General features: G+C 41.4%; 1 protein-coding gene across 1 annotated transcript; it reads right to left on the reverse strand.

The window, feature by feature from the left end:
- Positions 1-39: 39 nt before the first annotated feature.
- On the reverse strand, positions 40-25587 carry LOC127534485 (serine/arginine repetitive matrix protein 1-like; the record flags this gene model as incomplete). Its single annotated transcript, XM_051949734.1, has 2 exons — positions 40-49; positions 25199-25587. Coding segments are annotated over 2 exons (399 nt in total), but the record flags the coding sequence as incomplete, so codon positions are not given.
- Positions 25588-26074: the final 487 nt, after the last annotated feature.

The following is a 26074-nucleotide window of genomic DNA, read 5'->3' on the forward strand; positions in this document are numbered from 1 at the left end:
TGGATTGGAGACACTTCCCCGACAAGCCGGGTCGCACACTCACACCCACCTGAGGAGAGAGGAGAAGGGAGGTGGCAGGGAAAACCTTATACTACCTGGAGCCAGAGGTGGAGGGTGTTACACTTGTCTATTAAAATACTGTTCAATCTTTGAGTTTTGCTGGAGAGGAGGAGCTGAAGCATCAGATAACATAGTTGTAATATTTCTTTGGTGTACATATTTCAGATGGTTGATTGATTGATTGATTGATTGATTGATTGATTGATTGACTAATCCTAGAACTTAGTCATTCCTTCCAGTAGCCACACTAGCTGATGAAAGCAATGACAGCACATATTACAGCCAGTGTGCTAGACTATGGATTCAGCAGATATATGCAGGGAAAGTAAAAAGACGTTAAATCTCTGAACTCAAGGAAGCTTCTCACCATCTTTTGCTCCTTTCCTATCATTTCTCTTGAAGCAGGCAAAACATGACGAGGTAGAGAATGTCAAAAATGCCATAATATAATGCCAAGCAGAGCAACTTCTTGCTAGTTTCTTGGTTGCACCTAGAAGCATTCGAGTGAATCTGGTGCAAACAAAATGTTTAATTGAAACACAGAAAGCAATTTGGATGAAATATTATCAAAATCTTAGATTTAGTGGAATTTTCCAGTGAAACAGCATGTCAGAGATAAATACTTCAAATACCACCTAAAACGTGAAGATTCAATAATTTCTCTGGTTTTAGTTTTCCGCGCTGATTCATGGTGTCATTTAGATTTTTTTTTTAACCTTGTAGTAAGTATTGGATGTAGAGGGCTAAAAAGCATATATTTACATGTTTGTGCAGTATTTTTTTGTGTGTTCATTTTGTCATAATTACATTGTCATTATATTTTTAAATACTTAAAAAACATGAAAACATCATTTGGTTTTAATGTTTTTTTAATGTTAGTCTTGTTTTTCAACTGGGTCAACAAATATTTTAGCATTTAATGATGAAAATACCAATAGAATGAGTTGGGGATAGATTAACTGAAAAATGATAAAGCATGACAGAATGAACAGGAATTAAAAATAAGAGATGAACACGGGCTCAAATAGGGATTGATGTTGGGTTGTTGGTGCACCTGTGACTTCCAAAGCTCATCAGTAAACAGAATGGCTTCACATATAGGCTGTCGTGGAGGCAAGTCATGTGTCTGCAGTAAATTAGAAAAAATAACTTACAATTAAATTGACATTGGACCTTTCAAATAAATCCCTGCCTATCCCCCTGGAAATCAGCATTTGTTCGGCGTTTTTGTTACTCATTGACCACCCTAGACAGTTGTAACAGACTATAAATAACAAGTAAAAAACAAAAACAAAAACAAATCTGACACATTTTTCATTCAAAGTCAATGGAAAGTTTTGTGCAGTTGTTTAGTCATTGATGAGTTGAGTCTCAGGTTGTCAATAATCCTCGCTTCTCTCTAAATCCTCATTTGACTTCTTCCTATAGACAACAACAGCAGCATTTTTCCTCTCTATGTTGCAGAGAAAAGAAGGAAGCTTTGGAAGCCTAACAACTTCCACAAACTGCAACATACTGTTAAGCCTTGTTGAGAGGAGTTCAGACTAAACTTCTGTGTGTGAAATACTCAAAAAAAAAAAAAAGATTTGACACTCTAACTGGAGACGTACAGCTGTGTTCGTTGGAGTTTCACTCATCCTTTCAAAGTCGAACATTTTCAAGACATGCTCTTATTTTGAGGGAACCTGCTCTTAACATTAGTGATAATTATACACTACCAGTCAAAAGTTTGGAGAAACCTTCCCATTCAATGCTTTTCTTTTTTTCCATGACTATTTACATTGCAGATTCTCTCTGAAGACATCAAAACAATGAATGAACACATATGGAATTATGCAATAGACAAAAAGTGTGAATTAAATCAAAAGTTGTTTTACATTTTAGATTCTTCAAAATAACCACTCTTTGTTTTGATTACTGCTTTGCACACCTTTGGCATTCTCTGGATGAGCTTCATGTAGTAATCTGAAATGGTTTTCCAACAGTCTTGAAGGAGTTCCTAGAGATGCTGAACACTTGTTGGCCCTTTTGCCTTTACTCTGTGGTCCATCTCATCCCAAACCATCTGGACTGGGTCTAGGTCAGGTGACTGTGGCGGTCAGATCATCTGACGCAGCTCTCCATCACTCTCCTTATTGGTCAAATAGCCCTTACACAGCCTGAAGATGTGTTTAGGGTCATTGTCCTGTAGAAAAAGAAAGAATGGTCCAACTAAACACAAAACGGATGGGACGGCATGTCGCTGCAGCATGCTGTGGTAGCCATGCTGGTTCATGCCTTCAGTGGTTCATGCCTTCATTGAAAATCTACACAATAGTTTCAGTCATGAAAATAAAGAAAAAACATTAAATGAAAACGTGTTTCCAAACTTTTGACTGGTAATGTATATAACTGAGCACTGTATTCAGTGCTCTACCTCAGTTTTGTTTGAGTTAATTTGGTGTCTGATTTTACCAAATTAAAACAGGGTGGATAATAGAAATGTAAACTACACGGAAACAGAACGAGGAAGTGACAATTGGCTTCAGTTCTGGCAAAGCAAACTTTAGAAAGACACATAATTCCACAAGTCCTAGAAATGCTGTTGAGTAGTACATCTGAACTAAAAATCTAGTGGTGAAGAAAAGCAGCAGGCCATCTCCATTTCAGTTAGCAGCATTTACTCCAGCTGCTTTCAGTCAAGACAATGTCATCAATTGTTACAGATGGCAGTGTAACCTGTGTGCAACTCTCCCATTGTAGGATACAAGGACAGGGGACAATGCTAGGGCTATAGTCCTTGTACCTGCACTCCAGCTAAACAAAACAGACTCTACTTCCTCCTCTACAGCCAGACTTTTTTTTTTCCTGGCATACTCTTAAAATGCATGGTGTCCCTAAAGTCTGGAAACATGGCAGATCTCATTAAATGTATTTTTTTTTTTGCCTCTATAGATTAAATATGGCTTTGTCAAAAGAAGAAAGAGTTGGACTGATATTTCTCAGTGGTCATGAAGGATGGACATATCAAAAGCTAGGGTTAGGGTTAGGAAAGTGATGTTTTAGGATGAATTTCAACCGGAATCAATTCTTTAGTTTTGGCTAATACATTTTGTCATCCAGAACGGGTTTGTCCATGGCATTGCCCATTTCTTTAAACTTTTTAAACACCTTCACCATCGTGGAAAAGCCAGGTGGAATCCTCCTTGGATGATGTGCATTAATTTCATCTGTTATCTATCTATGTCCATCCTTCACGTCCACTGAGAAGTACCACTTCAACTCTTTCGTCTTTTGACAAATCCATGTTTAATATGTGGAGGAAAACAATTATAGTTAATGCAATTTCCTGTGTGTCCAGACTTTTGGGACACCCTGTACAATCATAAAACAGCAGTGTGTAATACTCTACAAAAGGCATACACTGTTTGTCCTTAACAGATTACCATTCTAGTCTATTGCTACTTGTTATCAGTGCAGAATACAGCTGCTACATCTGCTACTACAAATTTGACCAGCTTATTCATGCATTAGACATCCCAGCAATTTTCACCTGATTACTTCCTATTTGGAAAGACTGAACCACTGTAGAATGATTGGGGTGGTTTTGTATGGGAGTGCATGTCATCAAGGCGGCTCCCATTTAACCTGCTAGGGCACCATGGGAACTGATCCCGCACAGCTAAACTGCTCTGGACGAGGTTCTGTTCTGAGTTTGGGATTTAAAGCCGCTGTTAGAAGCACCACACTTTCACCATTTCTTGTCCTGGCCATATTCTCTCCGAGCCATACAGACTCTCAGCTAAAGAAAAACTATATAATTGGGTTGCAGGTTTTGTCGAGCCAACTAACACAGAGCCTGGCTTTGTAAGACTTACTTCTTAGAGCATTCGAATGCACTGCTCAGGCCTCAGTTTTTGCTGACCTGTATATCATTATAGAGCTGTGAGTAATTTCATTGTACAGAATTTATCTGCTATTTAGTCTGGAATGACAGAATTTGATATTAGTTCTGACACATTGATGTAGTAATTCACTGAGTTTCTATTTATTTGTGATCCATGCGGCTGCCCGTGTGGTCCACTCTCCGGTCCACTCACCAAAAGCATGAATCATAATTCTTATAGTAAACTATGACAAAGACTTTCTGTACATTCATCTTGCATGAAAACAACATGCATCAACAAATATGTCATCTCCCATTATGCATCGCCCACTTTGGGCATTTAGTATTCAAGACTCAGTGGCAGGGAGCTGGCAAGCAAAGCTTCAACAAGCCACCCCCTCCTTCCTGCATGAAACAGACAGCCTGAACGGCACTGTATGAATTATCCAACATTATTCAATACCTGAACCTGTGTGAATAAATGGCATTATCAGCTGAAAAGTGACACACAATTAAATCTATAGTGTGGAGCCAATTCATTTCACAAATGAGCTTCCTTACTGGATTGTATAATTATAGACTTTACAGGACAGGAGGAGGAAGGTCAGAGCCAGCTGACGGATAGTCTCTTTTCATCTTTAAGCTTTTTTCTATACATTTGTGACGACTCTACCCTTTCAGTGACCCCAGTACTGTAAAGGTTGATTAATTATGCCGAGAGCCTCTGTGAAGAGTTCTCACCATAATTGCAGGATTGTTTCTTTTCTTAACTTGCTTTGCATTGGACTTCTATCAAAATGACATCATTGTGGAGGATGTGATATGTAATGCTCTGTGGTGTGTTGCAAACACGGACCAATTAGACATTTATTGCATTTCAGCTACCTGGCAATTACAGTGTTATGCTATGCTTGCACTTTAGGCACAAAGAGTTAAAGCATGACCAATCATTTTTATCACTTTGGGATTAATTAAGTATCTTAAGGTGGGTAATGAATCTCTTGATTTAATATATTTTGCTGTGTGGTCAAATTGTAAATATTTGCTGTTGTATCATGAGAGTTTTGTTCCAGATCAGGAGTAGGTTAATCCATTGCAGAATATTTAATCCACTGCAGATTAAATATGGCAAAATACTACATACTGCACTTTCCACGAAGTCGTACAAAACATTAGAATACTCTACCTTGTGCACTTTGTTTACAGTCATTCATCCATTTATCCTCTGTAGGGTTGTGGGGGGCTGGAGTCTATCCCAGCTGACTTCACCAGGACAGATCACCAGTCTACCACAGGGTTACATATAGAGACAAACAAGCAAACACATTCACATTCAAACCTGTGGACAGTTTAGAATCTCAGTACGTTCTTGGACTGTGGGAGGAAGCCAGAGAACCTGATGAAAACCCATGCAGGGAGAACATGTAAACTCCACACAGAAAGAACCCAGGACCTTCTGCTAACCACTGCCCCACCATGTTAATAGTCATTGCATTTAAAATTCATGCACCCTGTGATGCTGCTGTTAAGAAATGTTTCTTAGTTTTATGACTTGTAGGACAGCACAGATGTATTTAATGATAATATAGCAACCAACCAGTGTGACGTCATTCTGTGATGGTGAGCTGGAATGGAAACAAGTGTTATTGTAATAGGTACTCTAGTGGGTGTCGTGTTTTTAAGCAACTGCTCCATCATGTTCACAACCCAAACACCTTGCTCTAGTAGCAAAAATTCATGAATGACACTTCTGTGTTATTTCTATTTTTGTTCACCGGGCGCAGTGGTAAATACTTATGGACTCCAGTAAAGCCTTCCCAACCTCTAACTGGGTTATGAACATCGCCAAGTTAACTACACACAGTGGAAACATTACAGTTGCACAAACTCACTTTATGTTGTATGAGTTACTGTGTGAAAGTGTAGCATACATTTTGCACTGCAAGTGGTGACATGTTTTGCCCTTGGGCCTTACCATAGCAGTACACATTCCCAGTACTGCCCTGAGACCATGCACTGCTAATGGCAAACATGAATACTGGAAACCTGACATTTGTGGAAGCAGCATAAGATTCTATGGATGCCACTCATTTTCTGTTTTGCTCAGTGCTGACAACTCATCTTTAGTTGCCTGCTGCAAATTATGGCGGTTTTTGCAAAAGTACAGTGGGCATGGTATTGCAAGGTAATTTGATTTTATTGAAAATATCGTTCACATGTCATAGTGTTAGTATGACTACAACTTCAACACAGTCACACACCAAAATGTTTAATAACTGCATTGGTCAACAGTGAAATGGTGATTTTTAGCCACTTCTGTGACTACATATATCTCAGGACTTTTGTCCAGAAGGCAGGGGTTTGAGTCCTATGAATTTCTGTTGTTTTGTGTCATTGTCACTCACTATTAGTAGTTTGTTATTTCCATTTCAGGTTTGTTGTTTTATTTGTTTATGCTACAAATATTCTTGGTTAATTTCAGGTGCCAAAGCTGTTAGGTTTCAGCAAAGGTCTTGGTTGGTTTAGGTTACAATACACTTGTGCAAACTCTAAACAAAAAATTCTGATTGTTTTCTGTGCTGCTTCGGTGACCTGTCCTGCCTCATGAACAGATCAGACCACTCACCATTATTTTTAGGTGGTCAGCAATCTTCCTGTATCCTTCTCTATCTTTGTAAAGTATCACAATCATATTTCAGTTTCACTGGCAGTTCTTTTTCATATAGAGTGATGATGCAGTCAAGCAGACAGACACAGTTCATAGATCCAGCACTGAGTAAGTTCTGCTGTTCACAGGTCATTTTATAAACATGTTCATGCAGTTGCACTTATTGAAAATCACATCTAGAAACTGCTTAAAGGTGGCACCATTTGGAATAATTTGACATTTAAGAGATATTGCACAGAGGTGCACTTTGTGCTGCAATAGACTGTACATGCAGAGTTTCCTTATGTTATGGATCTTTTAGCTTTGCTTTTGTGCAAATGTCGGTGCGGATTTGAATTGGATTTTCTTACCTTTGGAACGGAACCTGAATATTCTGGGTTCACTTTGATCGCAATTCCAACCTGACAAAGTATCACAACACCACTGATATCACTGAAACAGATAAGGCACAGTTTTGTAACACCAACAAAATAGGGAATAAATAGTTAAAAAAATTAATATTACAATTCATGACGCCAAAGACTCCTATGAAAGTGTCACATTGCTGCCGTCTCCTGGTTCAAACACACCGAGTGTCTGTTAAAAATCGATTGGTCTGCTGAATGCAAGTGAAGGGTCAAGTCATTGCCACTAGCTTACTCAGTCATTCAGATTCTTCCCCAACAACAGAAACATGTGAGCAGATGACCTTTGTGCAGCATCTCACACTCCATTTTACAACACCATCAACATAAAGTAATGTAATGAATTTGCTTGTCAGTAGCTTCTCATTCTCTTGCCTTAGGCTGCTGCATCCTACTTCACCACAGTGCTGCCTTTCTGACTGCACTTTAATAAGGCAATGGAGTCTTTGGCAGGATCAGTACATTTGGGAAATCCACAGAGGCACCAGTGATTGAGTACCAGTGCCAACGCTAAAAACCCCTGAATTGGAGTGATGGCTGATGGGTAACCGATTTGATAGAGGGCAATGTCGCTGCGTTGTTTGATAAAAGATCATTGTGAATCGCCGTGGGAGGGCGGGAGGACTTTTGTTCTCACAAAGTCCAACTCAATATATTTTCCTACCCACTGCTGGTGCAAAGGGCAGTTCTGAAATTTGGCTTTTGCTCGCATTGTTTCTCCATCAAGGTCTTAAATTTAAAGCATGCTGTCGATGGGGGTTCCTAAAAGCCTATGTTCATCATGACCACATAGCATAACTGCATGGGTCAGTTAATAATTAATAAATTGCCCCTCTAAGGGCTTCTTCTTTTAAAATGGCATTGGCAATGAGGGTAGAATGCAAAGTGGTCCCTACATATGGTTAAAGGACCTTCATGAATGTACAACGAAGGATCAAGGGGAATGTTTATTTCTAACTGAATGAGGAAGGCACTTTGAAAGCACCTTACAGGATTAACCCTCCACTCTTTGCTCACAGGGCATCACCATGATGAACAGTCTGTCCTCTGAGCGCTAAGGTCTGTCAATATGCTGTTCGATGCAAAATTGCAGCAGCAAGGCGGCAATTAGGCTTAATCCTTGATAAAGACTAGTATGTGGTCTGACATTAGATTGACAACTGCTATCAGTAATTTCGTCACATCGCAAAGTGTGTGGCACATGTTTGTGTTATTGCTGCCTATTTCGTGGACCAAATGTTACAAGCAGTTTCAGGCAGTTATACAGTAGTCTGACATTTCTTTCTTTTGTTCTCCAACCTGAATGACACTATCGACTGCTCTGAATGCACTGCAAGTGGTGCATTCTGCTTGGTTTAGGCAAGAAAAAAAATAAGGAAAAAAACGTCCAACTTTAAGTTATCAGGTTTAAATAGACAATCATTGTTGTTAAGGTTAAAATAGCAAACAAGCAGCTACAGTAATGGAACAGGTATGGTTAAAAGAAATAGTGCCTTTCAGGTTGAAAAAGGAAACTTCCTTCTCACTATGTGATATTTGAGTCTCTAAGACTGCACAACCTTGCCTCTTCTTTTTCTCCCATCTGAATTACATTGGTCAATAGAGGCCACTGTCGCAATGAAGTTGAGGTCATAATGAGTTGCTTTCCCAAGCAACTATGGGGTTTTTTTCATTGGACAAGTCTCTTACACATCTGAGGTTGATCAAAAAGTTAAGTCTGTTTTAATGCGCATGCACAGAGAAAGTCATGAGTGCAATGAGTTAGAATGTTGTCTACCATCAGACTATTCACTTTGTTCCGCATGTTTTTGTGACCACTGGTGCATTTGCAATTTCTCCATTGAACACAAAGAACTTTTTTTTTTAAACTGCAGTTTCCAAAATAAGACAAGGAGCATCCGATCTGGAGTATGTGGAGCATGCTTGTTGTTTTCCTCAACATTACATGGTGGTGTACAAGGAGTGAATCCCTAGAGTTGTACTGTCAAGACAGAGTACTGTGAAGTACTGAATGTCCTGTGCTACTGTTAGATGGCATGTAAGTAATCTGATGCAGCGGACCACAGCACGGTGACCAAAATTAAAATTAGAATCAATTTTGTGCAAAGTAGGTTTTCACATAGAATGAACTTGATGTGGTGATTTAGTGCATAACATAAACACTGGCAAGTAGAATATATTTAAAGGAGAATAAAAAGATTTAAAAGAAAACAAGTGTGGCAAGTCAATAGACAGTTAATCAATTATAGTTTCCTATAGGTTTGTTGGCCACAACCACCAAACTAACGCTCCCTTACTTAAAAGGTCATCATTTAAACACTGTTAAAAAGATTCAGTGCTTTTCACAGATGGTTCCATGCTAACTTTTGATCAATCCTCATAAATACCTGCATTTATTTTGGTCCACTATTAATATTACTTTGTAACATTCAAATTACACACAATTTGGCTAAATCTATATTGAAAAACTTCATTGGTGTACAGTACTTCTATGAAAATTGATACTTCTCTGATTGTCGATTTTAGCCCAGACAATCTCATGTCTTTGTAACCATTTTTTTGTTGGTGAAAACAATCATTTCCTGCCTTAGAATGGCTTAGATGTAACACTACACCATTGCTTCCTCTAAAATGCAGATTATACATAAATTGTATGTATATTGGAGCAGCTCAGGCCTTATATAGTTGGACAAGAAACCAATTATGTAGAAGAATCCTCATACAAAAGGCCCCCATTGCAGTTTGACAGGACTGGTTATTTAGGTTTGTTATGCAGGAATTACTGAAACGCTGTAGTTTCAAGGTGCAAATGCCTAGCCCCGGTATTGAGTGCTCATTTTGATGCATCACAACACATTAAAAAAAAAACACCATAGAGACATGTTACCAAGAAAGAAGACATCATTTTCACTGAAAGGGCTCTTTAACTGTAGTATGTGAATTATCCACAACAAGAAAAGCACTCAGAGAGCACAGTATTCCATCAAGGCTGCTCATTTCCCCATATGGCATTGTCAGAAATGCAGCATATTTTTGTAAAAATGCAGAATTTTATTTTATTTTACTATTATTGATGATCAGAAATCACTGCACCATAGAATGTGGCTATTTAATATAGATGTACCCACGAACAAAATGACCTTGCGCTGAACACAGGCGTGTGTTATGCATGTGTACATTATGTACAGACGCTGAATCATGTGAGCTATGTGTAAATTACTCTTTCGGTCTGTTGATCAATTCATCACTTTTTGCGAGGCTTTGTTTTGGTAGTGTTAAAATAACTGTTCCCTCCATGCTTTTATTTATAAGGCATATTTTTTAATGTTATGGGCTTTTATTTTTGGCACCATTCCTGTGGCACAGGAAGTGCTTATCTAAGAAGCAATTTCTTGACATTAGGAAGATGCTCCCGAAAATTCACATAGGAATGAAAGGAAACTCAGAAATGCCCCCACAATTTAATCAATTGTTTATTGTATCTAATTGTTTCTTGATAAGTCCCAATAAGTCAGTAGTTGGCTATCACAATCATGTGATCGTCAGCAGGCAGCTGATGTTGCGTTCACTTGTTGTCATGGTTACAGTGACATCATGCCAGCTGCTATCTCACAATGGGAAATCTTTAACAAATCTGTGGATCCAAACTATAAGCCACATCACTGTCAAAATCTAATCAGTTGGTCCTTGCGTCATTTCTGACCTTGGTTGAAAATTTCGTCCAAATTCGTCAGTCCGTTTTTGAGTAATGTTGCTAACAGAGGGAAGGAAAGACTCATGTATGCCTATTGTCAAAGTAATAATTACTTTCCGCTGAGCGCAGGAGTGTGTTATTCATGTGCACGTTAGGATACCAAACTCCGTGACTGAAATATGTAGCGGGCTGAGAGAACTGATGCAGGTAACTGACACAGCATTCATTTGTTTTCATAGTTACAGTGGTGCTGTGCTGACCGCTATATCTCGCAATGGGAAATCCTTAACAAATCCATGACTCCAGACTACAAGCCACGTAACTGCCAAAATCTAATGAGGTGGTCCTTGTGTCATTTCTGACCTTCCTTGAAAATTTCATCCAAATCCATTAGTCTGTTTTTGAGTAATGTTGCACACGGATAGACAGACAGATGAGCTCACAGACAAACTACACCGGTCGTCGCATAACTCCGCCATGTTCCTTGGAGGAGGAATAATGGGAGAATAACAGGAACCCTGGTAATAGAAAGACATGATGCTGGTTAAACCTAAGCCATCTTTTAAACCTAAGCATCAAAAACACTAGAGAGATGATTGCCCCTGTTGTTTTTCATCCATCCATTCTCTATACACCGCTTTATCCTCACTAGGGTCGCAGGGGGCGCCAAAGCCTATCCCAGCTGACTCGGGCGAAGACAGGGGACACCCCGGACAGGTCGCCAGTCTGTCACAGGGCCACATACACAGACAAACAATCACACCCAGATTCACACCCACGGACAATCCAGAGCGATCAATTAACCTCAGCATATCTTTGGACTGTGGGAGGAAGCTGGAGTGCCCGGAGAAAACCCACGCATGCAAAGGGAGAACATGCAAACTCCATGCAGAAAGATCCCGGGCTCAGGCCGGGACTCGAACCAGGGATGTTCTTGCTGCAAGGCGGAAGTGCTAACCACTACACCACTGTGCAGCCCTGTTATTTTTCATGATACACAAAAACACTTACAGCAATGATGATAGTTTTATGATTTGATAGTTATACAATGGAATTAATTTTATTTGTATAAATTATCTACCAAAAAGTACCCCATTCTGGTAGAAAAGTGCTCTACCTCAAAATAGGCAGATAGCTCACAAAATGGAGAAAAGAATTAGCAGCAATGCTAGATAACTGGATAACTGGAGAGAAGTTATTAAATGTGTATTTAGACTTTTGTATTGGACTATCAGGTGTACCTAATAAACTGTTTTCAGATGTCATTAGGTATTCTGTAGCCAAGCAGAAACAGACCCTACTTTACATTTATGCCTATGTTCTGGCTAGTACAGTTTTGAAACACAGTTTTAGCTCTTAATCAAATATACTTGAGAGCTTTGTGGAATATTTTTCTACCACTGTATGACATCATCTCTCTCAAAATAACAATAAGCATATTGATAAAATCCATTAACTATGAAAATCTCAACAAAAACAACAACAACAACAAAAACCCTTGACTAACACTTTAATGTATTGCAGTAAATAAATTAAGGGCATTATTTCTTGATTCTATTCTCTAGATTCTCATTGATTGTAACAACCAATACTGTAGCTGACCTGGAACTCATGAGAGCAGAAGCACTCAGAGGCATCAGTATATGGTGACTTCACTGACCATGACCTCTAAACTGGAGTCAGGCTTTTATGCACATTACAGAAGCTTTGCTGGAATCCTACACAAGAATACTGCCATGATGCTGTCCATTTCATTGGAGCCTTTGGTTTGGGCGGTGTAATGGTGTTCTCTAACAGCTAAATACAATGGCTTTCATTCATCAGTTGTCAATAATGTTTGTGTCTTAATGAGTCTAAGGACGAAAGATTCAGTCAGCTGCATTCACACAAATGACTAAGGCCAGCATAATGTTGAAGTCAATACTCACTGACACATCGGAAATGGTAAAGGAGGTTTTCTAATTATGCTGTGCAAGTCGTACAGAGATGACACTAAATTAAAACACAAGCAAGACAGCAAGACATATTAAATGAGGAATGTATTTGCAGAATATGCAAAAAAGCAGCAATGAAGACAAAGTTAAGACAGTTATAATATTCTGGCCTCAAATTGACGTCATCTTAACCAGGGAACTGAATCTGTTAGCTTTAAGTGGCTCAGTGGTTAAAGCTTTGGGCTACTGATCAGAAGGTCGGGGGTTAAGTCCAAGTACTACCAAGCTGCTACTACTGGGCACTTGAACCCAGATTTTTTTGGGATATGCAAAAAGAGAATTTCGTCTTGCGGAATCAAAAGACTGTGTGAAATAAATAAATAAATAAATACATAATTAAATAAATTAAAAAAACACATTGTAAACATGGGCTCCACAGTGGCTTGGTGGTTAACACTTTCGCCTCGTAACTAGAAGATCCCTGGTTTGCGTCACAGTCTTCTCGGAATCTTTCTGCATGGAATTTGCATGTTCTCCCTGTGCATGCGTGGGTTTTCTCCTGGTACTCCGGCTTCCTCCCACAGTCCAAAACATGCTGAGGTTAAGTGGGAACTGCAAATTGTTCGTAGCTGTAAATGCAAGTGTGATTGTTTGTATGTATATGTAGCCCTGTGACAGACTGGTGACCTGTTCAGGGTGTTCCCTGTCTTCACCCTCAGTCAGCTGGGACAGACTTCATCCCCCCCTCCCATGACCCTAATGAGTATTAAGCGGTGTATCGATAATGGATGGATGGACATCGCAAGCATGCTGTTAACATACATTATCTGGTGTTCTCACTGAATCTATTGGGTTATCATGCAGTTTTCCAATTCTTTCCATCTGTAACAATCTATAGGTTCTGAGTGCAGTGCAGCCTGTGTCAGATGATTCTTTGCTGGAAAAGACACTGAATGTTCTGAAGTATAAATGTAAAAGCTTCCATAAGCTGAAAATAGGTTGGATTGCTGTTGCATAGCAATCGGTGATAGTTGCATAACATGTTTGTTTTGATAAAGAATGCTGCAAATTTTTAAAGTGCTAACTCTCATCCCTGGGTTTACAGTGGCCATGGCTAGACTAGTGACAATGACAGGCTGTGCTGACTCATTTTGCCTTCCGCTCAGTTCACCGGCTTAATTCTGCAGTAATTCCACTGAAAGCTGTGGTGTCAGACTCCTGTGTTTGTCTTGTTTTCTGTCACTGTAGCCTGGCTGCCTTAAAGTTACATGCAGTTTCTGTCTCTGTGGGGAATGTGTGTGCGTGAACGCGCGCGTGTGTGTGTGTGTGTGTGTGTGTGTGTGTGTGTGTGTGTGTGTGTGGCAGAGGAGGGGGGTGCTGATTCACGAGCCTGATTGAAATGGAGCATCGCAACCCCCCAGGAGGTCTTTATAAGCCCCTCTCCTCTGACTGGGAGAAGCCACAATCGGAGGGCTGTAGATCATAACAGAGATGATAATGGTTTTCCTAAGATAGCACAGAGGGGAACAGGAGGGACATTGAAAGCCAGTCTATAAAAGCTTCATTCAAGCTCCTGGCAGAGACCCTCCATAGCCCCCTAAATGCACCTGCCGCTGCCTAGGGGACCCATGGAGAACCAGAGAGGGAAGCATGGAGAGGGAAAGAGGACAAAATCACTAAAAAAGCCAAAGGAGATGGACAGGGTCTCAGCGTGTGGCTGGCGTTGGTCTGCAGAAAGCCCTGTCCGTTGGGTTTTCCAGCCAGCCAGAAAAGCCAGAGAGGGATGTGGACAATAATTTTGAGCAGAGTGAGTTATCGTGCTACTGAATGCCTACCCTCATATAAGGGGAATATGATGAAGGGAAGCGCATACTAAAACAGCACTCATCGTGCCCTAGAAGCCAGAAAACAAGCACAAAGACAAGAGCTATTCATATGTGCTGTAGAATTTAAATGAATGGCTATTTCACCACCACTGCTCCAATTGTTTTTTTCCCTCAAAGCTTTTGAACAGATAAAGCTATCCTTACTAAAAGAAGTGGTAAGAATGGAAAGGAATTTGAGTGAAGATAAAAATAGTCATATTTTTCTGCAGGGAAACTTGAAGCTGTGGGGTTTCTGCACTCAACCTTACAATAAGACATTCACAAATCGTATTCATGCTCAGCTGACTGTAAAATCATCTAAGGAAGAGTCCAAAACAAAGCATTTCAGTAATGGTGAAAATAAACAGCTATTGCATTTGTCACTGTCAATACCTGAACAAATAAAACATTAATAGCTGTTGTATAAGTGAGTTTACTGGCCGAGTGAATTTAAAAGTCTGAGGCTAGTTCTGCTAGCAGCCCTTCAGTGTCACACAAAGTCAGATTACTCATCGCAGTTAGTACTGATCAGCCTCTCGAAACAGTACGGTGTCTTATGTGGCACAAGAGGGGCTTTGTCAGGTCTGAGGAAACAGCTTATAATGATGTCATAAGGATGTGAAACTAAGAACAAAGACAGTGCATTTAAAATTGGTTTATTTTTATGTTGTGCTGAATAAATATCCTGGTAATTAGGCCAGCAGATCATGGCATTTTTGTTTAAATGAAAAATTTGCAATACAGTAAGTGGAGTCAAGGAAGGAATGTCCCGGTCAAAGGTTTTTGCCCCTAAGTCATTTAGCACTTCTGCTAATAATGAGTCACTTTAAGCATTGTCATTGTAGTAACTGGTTCTTCTAGTAGGCAGTGCCCCATATTGTTTTAATACTGTAGCTATTGTGAAAGGTTATCGCTTGGACTACTGGCAACTGTAAAAAAAATTGGATCATTTGTGTACTGCCACAACTCGTGGTCTCCCTTTGCGAGACCAGAATGAGAGTAAACGTAAACAAAGGACTGAGGTTAGAATACAACAGTGTTTGAGCATCAACTTACACACTGAAAATTTCATGTTTTGTTGAAGGTTTGGAACATCCAATAAGGCTGCCTTGCTAGTTTTCTTTTTTTTTAGCTTCTTTTGGTGTATTATCTATTTTATGACAGTGCTCCTCTCCCTGCATGCAAATGTTCCACCTAAACATTTCCCCTGTCGCTACTTTGAGTTAACACCATTGCCTTGTAGTTTTGGCCCTGCCCAAGGTGACTGTGATTGGTTTAAAGAAATACAAACACACCACAGTTATTCCCTATACTAGAACGGTAAAGGTGCAGCCAGACTATTCCGTGTCAGTGCTAGGGAATAATCTGGCCAGGTAAGACCACCAAAAACCTGGTCGATTGGTTTAACCCCAACCCCTCCTGCTGTCACCACACCTTTCATCCCCAGTCTCACCCTGACCATTTGAGGCAGATGTTTGTCTTCCCTGAACCTGGTTCTGTTGGATTTTTTTTTTCTGCACGTCAAAAGTTTTTATTTTCTTTATCAGTTCTTTCCTAGCATCATGGGCTGCTTGGTCAGTGGGAATCCAAAGCCAATTTTGGATTGTTCGATTCTCTGTTTTTGTGCAAAATATGGAAAGTGCTATGAGATGACATGTTGAATTGGTGCTATATAAATAAAGTTGATGTTTATATGACAGTGATAGCATTTCAGCAGAATCCTAAGTCCTTGAAATTTCAGCATTTTTTTCAACACAGAGTTAGAGAAAAGGTCAGAACACAGAAAAAGTTGTATACAAGCTGCTTGTATACATGAAATGATGGTCAATATAATTTGACCTTTTTCACAAGAGTTTGCAAGAAAGACAGCTCTTTAATATCTAAGTAAAAACTACTAAATCATTCAATTATAAGGTAAAGTAAATGATTGCATAAATATTCACCCCCTTCAAGTCAGTATTTGATAGATCACAGCACTGAGTCTGTATGGATATGCCTCATTCAGCCTGAAAATCTAGACACTGCAATTCTTCACCATTCTTCCTTTTAAAACAGCTCAAGCCCTGTCAGATTGCTTAGAGATCAGTAGTGAACAGCTCTTGACTTGGTCACTCCAGAACATTCACCTTGTCGTCTTTGAACCATTTCTTTGGACCTTTTGCCATATGCTTGGGGTCGTTGTCTTGCTGGAAAATAAATTGTCTTCTCGTAGTTGTCTTGAGTGACTTTTCTCATACCCATTAGAATACTTCTCAAATTATCCTCCAGGATTTGGTGATACTTTTCAGCATTCATAGTGGTCTACACCTTTACAAACACCAAACTATGTTCGGTGTTTGCCAAACATAGCATCTAGTCTGATGGCCAAAAAGCTCAGTTTTTGTTTCGTCAGACCAAAGAACCTTCTTCCAATTGACCTTGGAGTCTCCAACCTGTCTGCATGAATTCCAGGTGAGATTTTATCTGAGCTTTTTTCAACAATGGCTTTTTCATTTTGACTCTTCCATACAGCTTTGACTGGTGAAAAACCCGAACGACAGTTGTATCTCTCCAATCTGAGCCACTGAACCTTTTAACGCCTTCAGAGTGGTCGTGCATGTCTTGGTGACCTCCCTCACCAGTTTTATTCTTGCCCGATCATTCAGTTTGTGAGGAAGGCCAGCTCTAGGTAGATTTAAACAAGTGCCATACCACTTCCATTTCTTAATGGTGGATTTAACGGAAATCTTTTTGTAGCCATCTCCTGACATACTTTTCAATGATCTTTTCTCTGAGTTGCTTGGAGTGTTCTTTTGTCTTCATGTTGCAATTGTAGCAGGCATACTGTAGCAGACTGGATATTCCAGATACAGATGTTTTTACATGACAATCACTGAGACACATCAGCTGCACTCAGATGCTCTCCATTTCACTAACTGTGACACTGCTGGCATCAACTAGCTGGACCTCTGTTGAATTAGGCCAGTCACTTTAAAGTGGGGGAATATTTATGCAATCATTTACTTTACCTTATGTATATTTCAAATAATTGACATGATTCATATAAAAATGTTGGCAAATTCTTGCCAAAAAAGCCAAATTATATTGACCATGATTTCCAGTATAAAAGCAACAAAAGGGTGACACATCCAAGTGGGGTGAATATGTTTCATAGCCAGTGTATTTACATCAACAGAACATTATCTGATAATTCAGCAATGCATTTTTAAGATATTTTACACCAAATCAGTCAGACTAGTGTTGTCGTCTTAAGACCAAGTAACTGATGGTACATTTTTTGTAACACCAATTGACAAGGTTTTCAAAAACTGTGGAATTATTTCAGCTTGGATTAAAATGGTGGAATCAATCAACAAACAATTTCATCCTTAGAGTTATGTTATATGAATGGCAAAAACATAAAGGTCACCCTGATGTTTACTGCACAGACATGATGAAAGATGCAGGCTTAGTGTACCTGTTTCCTCACCAACAGTTGCAAAACAGAGTTGAATAAGACACAGTATTATGACAAGTTGCATTATGAGTGGGAAGGGTGAGTCCTGCTTTTTCAACTGGAAGAACTCCAGCAGAACTGTTGCATCCTCCACCTACATTAAAAAACATTCATTCAGGCACTCTCTCTGGGGTTTGCCAAAAGGCATTCTGGGGAATGTAAGTCAGTTTAAGTTAAAGTTTAGTAAAAGCAGACAAAAAATAACTTGATACAAATCTCATACCTGGGAATTCACTCATACTATGTTTAACATACAATGTTCAGGAAATACCAATCTTGACTTTGGCTTTGACATTTTCACCTCTCATCCAGTCACATTATTTGTATCTTAAAACATTTTCGGACTGAGAGTATATCTATTTTGTCCTTTGTAGCTGTTTACATTAAATAGGTGTGGATTGAATGTCAGTGCCCACACGCTCACAGCCTTTAAATAATACGAATGACTGAAATGTTCCTACCTCAGTGCAGCTGGAGGAGTAAGACCATTGGTATTCAGAGTACTCATGAATAACTGACTGATTACAGAGTGGGGAGCAATAAAAGTGCCCTGAGCTTTAGTCAGAGATGCCAGGGTCAAATTAGGATGCAAATTAAAACTAAACTCAATTCAATAAATTGAGTGCGCTAACAGCAGTGCATCAGGGCTGATTTGAATGATGTATGCTTTCCAAATTAGTTGCGCATCTTTGGACATTTAATGAAAATGCCTTATGTTTACCCCATATTCTTCAGTACAATTAGATAACCAAGATCTTTGTCAAATGTACTTTTAGTGCTTTATCAGCTGAAGACTGACTGTGATCATTTCACTTTTGTTTCACTTTATATAGATACACTGGACACATGGACATGGCCTCAAAGGTCTCATAGTTAAAATCCATTTCTATTCTGTGCCCATCGTTTGCCTTAAAAACTTGGAGTTATAAGATCAAGGCTGTAAGAGTAAGAAAATACTTACTACTGTCATTTCTCAAGCTTTCCTTCACCTAGATGACCTCCCAATTTTACAAGGCACTAAGGATTTTAACCAGTTTCCATGGAGAAACTAATAAACAACAATCAACAGCCTGAAAATTTGTACAAACTGCCTGCTGCTTTCAGGTGAGAAATTCTGAGTGAACAGCTGCTTCTCAGTCTGCCAAGTTTTTCTGCTCTGCAGCTGCTACATGTATACAAACAGTGACAGAAATGCATCCCATTAAAACTACACTTTAGAGACATTTCCAAGCTGCTGCTCTGCACTGAGCGAAATCCTCCAAAAATTTTAAGCACATCGTTGTCTGACAAACTCACCATACACGAGTTAAAAACAATGGATGGGTGAAAATAATCGCTCAGAGAGAAAGTTAGAAGAATTACAAAGTTCTGGTCTCACACACTCATTCACATCCATGTCAGCTGCCATGCAGTCATATGTTTTTTTCTGAGGTCAATCATGGACACAGAGAGAGTCTCCTTCCTGAAGGGAATGAGGACACAACTGGCTCAGCTGCATTTGAAGCTACAACTACTGAGACAGTCTGTTTGAACAGGATTAAAACCAGGAGTTCTCTAATCATGGTGAAATGAACCATCTTTGTAGTATCTTGTGATGAAAATTGAAAGACGTTCTGGAGGCATGTGAGACTTTCATTAGTTTGCCGAAAGGGAAACACTATGGGACCTTCAGTGTGCTTCCCAGGGGAGACTTTCCACAAGACTGGAACCCGGCTGCAGGGATTTGCTCCCATTCAGTCACAAGAGCATCAATGAGGTCGGCATCTGATCCAGGGCAATTAGTGCCTGGCTCACAGTAACAGTTCATCCAAAGGCCAGCTCTGAGCAGGCCAGACAACTTGTTGCATTACAAACTGGGGGAAAAAAATGGTTGAAACAGGAAAGAACCGCTCTTGACATTGTCAAAGCAATGGTAGCAGGCTATGGTCTAAAAATAATCACTAATTACCACTATAACTCTACGTGACATCAAACAAATTTAAACACTTTCTCTTTTCAAGGCAATCAGTTAAGGTTGTTAACGGTATAACAGCCGGCTGACCAATTAAAAAGTCAGTAATTCGTACTAAATATTGGGGGAGATCATCTAACAGTGATTGTTATAGTGCTATTTAGAGGTGCTTTTCGGACCGAGATAAGACAATGATTTTGGCCCTGATTACTGATGTGCATATTAGTTTTCTCCATAATGGCCGCCCCAGGATTAGCTGACAGAGTGTCAGCGTGTATTTAACTGTAATAACCCTTCATTTTGGCTCTGTGGCTGCTTCCTACCGTCCGCATACCCTCTTTATCTATTCCATTACGATGAAAAAGGAAGAGCTAGAGGGTACAGCTCTGTTCAAGACTGATAAAAATGTGCCAGCATGAGACAAGGTACAACGCCAAGGATCTGATTGGGGCTTGCACCATCTATCTATCTATCTATCTATCTATCTATCTATCTATCTATCTATCTATCTATCTATCTATCTATCTATCTGTTTACAAATACAGCCTTAATTATGCCCTCGTGGGAAATGGCAAAATTGTCATCAGACTCACATTAACCATGTGAACTCACAAAACACTGAGCTGCCTTAAAGCTTCTAGTTTGTAGAGGTAATACGTTGAAGGCCAACATTAAAAACATGAAGTAGCTAAAAAACATATTAAGTACTGGATATGCTATCATGTAGGAGAAGGCATTTTCGTGAATGTGCATTAATAATGCAATACAGTATGGAAACCCTGGGAGCAGAGTTAGAAAAAACATCTAACAGAAAGGTTTAGAGATGGAAAATGGTGAGAAACAGTAGCGGTGGTGCCTCATAATAGCTACACTACCGTTCAAAGGTTTGGGGTCACCCAGACAATTTCATGCTTTCCATGAAAACTCACACTTTTATTCATTTGCTCACATAATTGCACAAGGGTTTCCTGATCAATTTGCCTTTCAACATGCTTAGCTAACACAGCATACCATTGGAGCACAGGAGTGATGGTTGCTGGATATTCCATTAAAAATCAGTCGTTTCCAGCTAGAATAGTCATTTACCACATGAACAATGTCTAGACTCTATTTCTAATTCATTTAATATTATCTTCATCTAAACTTTTGAACGGTAGTGTACATATGTCCATTATCCACAGAATGGACATCACTGACAGGTGTAGTGAATCACTGATAATTCCTGTACAATATAATGTTCTGCACTCTAACAGGGACAGCTGTTACTGACCACAGACTGTTTCTGCTGCTCCATGATAAAATGTTTCTGCTGATGTCTATTCAGAGGAAAAATAAGAAGACAGATATATAAATGTTAATTTGCTGTTGTCAGGAAGGTTCCTGTTAAAATGTGATTATCCTGGCTCTGGACTCTGAGGGCAACTTGTTTTTCTATAAAAACCAGACAAAACATTAATGCCCTTGCCGTGGCAAACAGCTTTGGCTTTATTTGATTTGATAACATTCATTTTTAGGTTGAAATTTCCAAGAAATATGTTAATTGCTACTGTGTAAAGGGAATACTGTGCAATTATACAGCACTTTATTTATTTAAAGTGTTTGCAAACCAGATGTGACTGCATTTTGTTCATATAACACTGAATTCTGCATGTAACAATGCAATTAATCTTGATTAATCATAAAAAAACGTGATGAGTTGCGATTAATAATGTTAATCTTTTCCCAGCAGTAATACTGTAACCCTACACATGGTTGTGGTTGACATGTACTCCTTAGCTTTGAAAGTACTGTTCATATACAGTGTGTAATAAGCTAGTTAGCATCATTAGCATGCTAAGAATCGCAAGTAAAGGCAGACAAACATACCATTTTACATTTCTGTGCTTGTGATTTTGCTTTTAGATAAACTATTCCTTTATGCAGTAACATCAGACAAGCTTACACTTATCACCCTAAAGCCATACTAACCTACAGACTCACATAATAGGGAACTGCATGGTAATGGGGGGTGTTTGCATTGAGGTTGGCCTAAATAATCCAGATGATTAATAGGTGGAAACAAAGGTCCAGTATAATAACACTGCTCACCTGACTCTGGGCACTTGGGTTCGGAAGCTTTCCCATGTGCGTGTGTGTGTGTGTGGGGGGGGGGGGGTGTTCCAACTGGTGACATGAACACCTCCAACCCCTACCCTCACCTCTGCTTCTGCTGTATTAACACACACACAGGCTCACTCAACATATCCCGTCTCATCGCTGCTGGTTGCATTCCCTGGCCCTTGCTCCTAAAAGTAAAGTGCTATTTTAGGAGCAAGGTAACAATCAACATGGCCAAGATCATTAGCCTCAGTTTTCCCCACGGGCCAGACACAGAAAATAACTTTCGCTTTTCCCTGGCATCTGCAGATACTGGGGTAAATGAAGACATACAGCCCCCAGGTCCAGCGGCCTGCTCAAGGTAACCTCTGCTGTCAGCACACATTTACTAATGCTGCCTGTCGAGGGGAGGGGGCACCGGGAGAAGAGAAAATAATATGCCACAGAGGTAATGCCCCATGCTTGATATATTAATAAATAAATAGCTCTGCCCGATCCCATTTCATTTCCATGAGTAAATTCGCAAAGGAGAAATCCACCTTTGATTATTCCATGCAATAACTGAATTTTTCTGCTGCTGGAAGCCCCACCAGCAGCTAGTTAACGCTTTCTTCAATCCAGTTGCTAGAGCGTGTGATGGATCTTGCTTTACAGCCTTATCTGATTTTAAATGAGGATTTTAGGCCAAAATTAATGTATTTCAACATTTTACATTTGTCTCATGTCAGTGAGAATGAGATGGGGCACATTTATGGTTACGAGATTGCAATTATAATAATTATATATAAAGTATATGTGTGCATTTCATAAATAACCACCTACACCTGCTTTAAACCAGATAAACAGGTCAATACCATTTGCACTGATGTCACTTTTATTGCCTTTTTAAACGCTATTTGCACTTTACACTGATCAAAGGAACGCATCTATGAATTCAGCAGACAGCTACTCAATTAGTCTGTCCATAGGCTACGTAATTAACCTTAATTTATTCTTGAAGAGATGGTCAAATCAGCTGTGAACAGTATTGACATGTCTATTCTAGTCAGCATGCCTATATTAGGATGAACAGTGATTAATGTGGTGAACTGAAGCGTGGATATGTTCAACTTGTAGCTCTGGCCTAACATCTGTATTTCCCTGGAACTAGGTGAAAGCTCTAACAGGGTGGGTGTGACCAGCAATTTTTCTGAAGTTTAGATGATAAGAGGCACAAGCAAAACCCTGAGGCACAAACAAAAGTGGCTCAAAGAAGGAAATCACTGAACCGGCCAGAAAAAGCCTCACTTTAAGGAAGTTTTCTCTGATGATATTTTTAAGAGCCCCATCAATGCCCTAACTGGTTGGGAGTCACCTACAGATGACATTTAAATAAACAAATAAATATGAATGTTTCGTGGACAGGGTTGTGTTGGTGACAATAACAGCATTAAGACAACTTTGAGGCATGCATTGATATCACTGGTGTGTTTTTTGACTGACCATCTCCACGATGAAAAAAGAAACTCATACTTTCTCTGCAAAGTTGGTGGAACTTTTAGGAAATTTAGTGTTACGATAGTTCCAGTTTGGGGGCTGTCACAACGAACAAATTATGCAGTAAAAAAACAAAAACAGTTAAGCTTTAATTATATAAATATAATATAAACTACATTCAAAAATATAAATATTGCATAATACCTTCAAGATGCAGTGCCAATATGGGCATTGTAAAATGATATGAGTGGATTTGGATGTCAAGGATAGGTCATAGAACCAAAGCCTAGTAATTATTTGTACTGGAGATAGTTTTAATGGTTGAGCTCCAAAAGTAGTTAGGCAGTGTTTGCGTAAGCCTGCTCGGCATATGATGCAAACTTATTGATTACCATGTACCTCTTTCCCCATACAACCTTGAATAATTTCGCTAACCTGATTATTTTGTACAAAACCTACAAGACAAAACCACTTCAATTTTCTACATTTTAAATATGACTGTTTTCTAAAGATCCGAACTTGTCACGAACGGAGCTGGTGGACCAGAGCAGAGAACCACACTACCAGGGCTGGCTGAGTGCGAATGGTTTATTGTGTGGGGTGAAGAGGGTGGCTAGGTGGGGGAAAACCAGGGCGTAGGAGCGGGGAGCTCCGGGCAGGAGTGGGGGATCCAGGCAGGAGTGGGGGGATCCAGGCAGGAGTGGGGGGATCCAGGCAGGAGTGGGGGGATCCAGGCAGGAGTGGGGGGTCCAGGCAGGAGTGGGGGGGTCCAGGCAGGAGTGGGGGGGTCCAGGCAGGAGTGGGGGGTCCAGGCAGGAGTGGGGGATCCAGGCAGGAGTGGGGGATCCAGGCAGGAGTGGGGGATCCAGGCAGGAGTGGGGGATCCCGGGCAGCCGAACTAAACAAAAGCAGGAGAAACACAACGTCAAAAAACACGGCAGAACTCAAAAACAGAAACTGCTAAGGCGGCTAGAGACCAAACCGAACTGCATGGTTGCTTGTTCAATACTCTGGCAGGGAGTGGAAGGTTGAGCCGGTCTTTATTGTAGGGGTGAGTCGTTAGTGAAATGGTTGTCAGCTGTCCGGGAGCTGTGCAGGTCGTTGATTACCTGAGTGGAGTCAGCTTGAGGAGCTAGACTCCACTCAGGCACCGAGCTGTAGGGGAGAGACAGGGCAGAGGAGCGGATGGGAGACAACCAGACAGAGACAGGGCAGAGGAGAGGATGGGAGACAACCAAACAGACAGACAGGACAGAGGAGCGGAACCGTGACAGTACCCCCCCCTCAACGGGCGCCTCCCGGCGCCCCATGGACCCAACCAAACCCACCGGGGCAACCAAGGAGCAGACAGAGACACAGGGACCAGACGGAACAGAAGGGACCAAAAGGACAGGAAGGGCAGAAAACAAGGGGAACAGACAGGAGGGAAGGACGGGAGGGAAGGACAGGAGGGACGGGAGGGAGGGAAGGACGGGAGGGACGGGAGGGAGGGAAGGACGGGAGGGACGGGAGGGAGGGAAGGACGGGAGGGAGAGAAATGGGAGAGGGACTGAACTAAGACCGGACTGAACTGAACCGAGGGCAGGGCAGGACCGGACTGAACTGAACCGAGGGCAGGGCAGGACTGGACTGGACTGGACTGAACTGAACCGAGGGCAGGACTGGACTGGACTGAACTGAACCGAAGCTGAGGACTGGACTGAGACTGAGCTGAGCGAAGCTGAGGACTGGACTGAGACTGAGCTGAGCGAAGCTGAGGACTGGACTGAGACTGAGCTGAGCGAAGCTGAGGACTGGACTGAGACTGAGCTGAGCGAAGCTGAGGACTGGACTGAGACTGAGCTGAGCGAAGCTGAGGACTGGACTGAGACTGAGCTGAGCGAAGCTGAGGACTGGACTGAGACTGAGCTGAGCGAAGCTGAGGACTGGACTGAGACTGAGCTGAGCGAAGCTGAGGACTGGACTGAGACTGAGCTGAGCGAAGCTGAGGACTGGACTGAGACTGAGCTGAGCGAAGCTGAGGACTGGGCGGAGGGTCCGCTCCGGAGGACGGACCGGGGGTCGGGCTGGCCGTGGATGGGCAGGACGGAGGGTCCGTTCCGGTGGGCGGCCCGGTCGAGGCTGGGCAAGCCGGAGGGTCCGTTCCGGTGGGCGGCCCGGTCGAGGCTGGGCAAGCCGGAGGGTCCGTTCCGGTGGGCGGCCCGGTCGAGGCTGGGCAAGCCGGAGGGTCCGTTCCGGTGGGCGGCCCGGTCGAGGCTGGGCAAGCCGGAGGGTCCGTTCCGGTGGGCGGCCAGAAGGCGGGACGGGATGAGATAGGACAGGACGGAGGGCACGCTTCAGAGGGAGGCCTGGAGGCGGGGCCGGCCGAGGCTGGACTCGCCGGAGGGTCCTCCTCCGAGGACGGCCTGGGGTCCAGACAGACAGGCGGGGCCGCTCCGGCGGACGGCCCGGGGACTGGGCAGGTAGGGACCGGACAGACAGGCGGGGCCGCTCCGGCGGACGGCCCGGACAGACTGGCGGGGCCGCTCCGGCGGACGGCCCGGGGGCCGGACAGACTGGCGGGG

Source organism: Acanthochromis polyacanthus, chromosome 6, assembly GCF_021347895.1.
Source record: "Acanthochromis polyacanthus isolate Apoly-LR-REF ecotype Palm Island chromosome 6, KAUST_Apoly_ChrSc, whole genome shotgun sequence".
Classification (NCBI taxonomy): domain Eukaryota; kingdom Metazoa; phylum Chordata; class Actinopteri; family Pomacentridae; genus Acanthochromis; species Acanthochromis polyacanthus.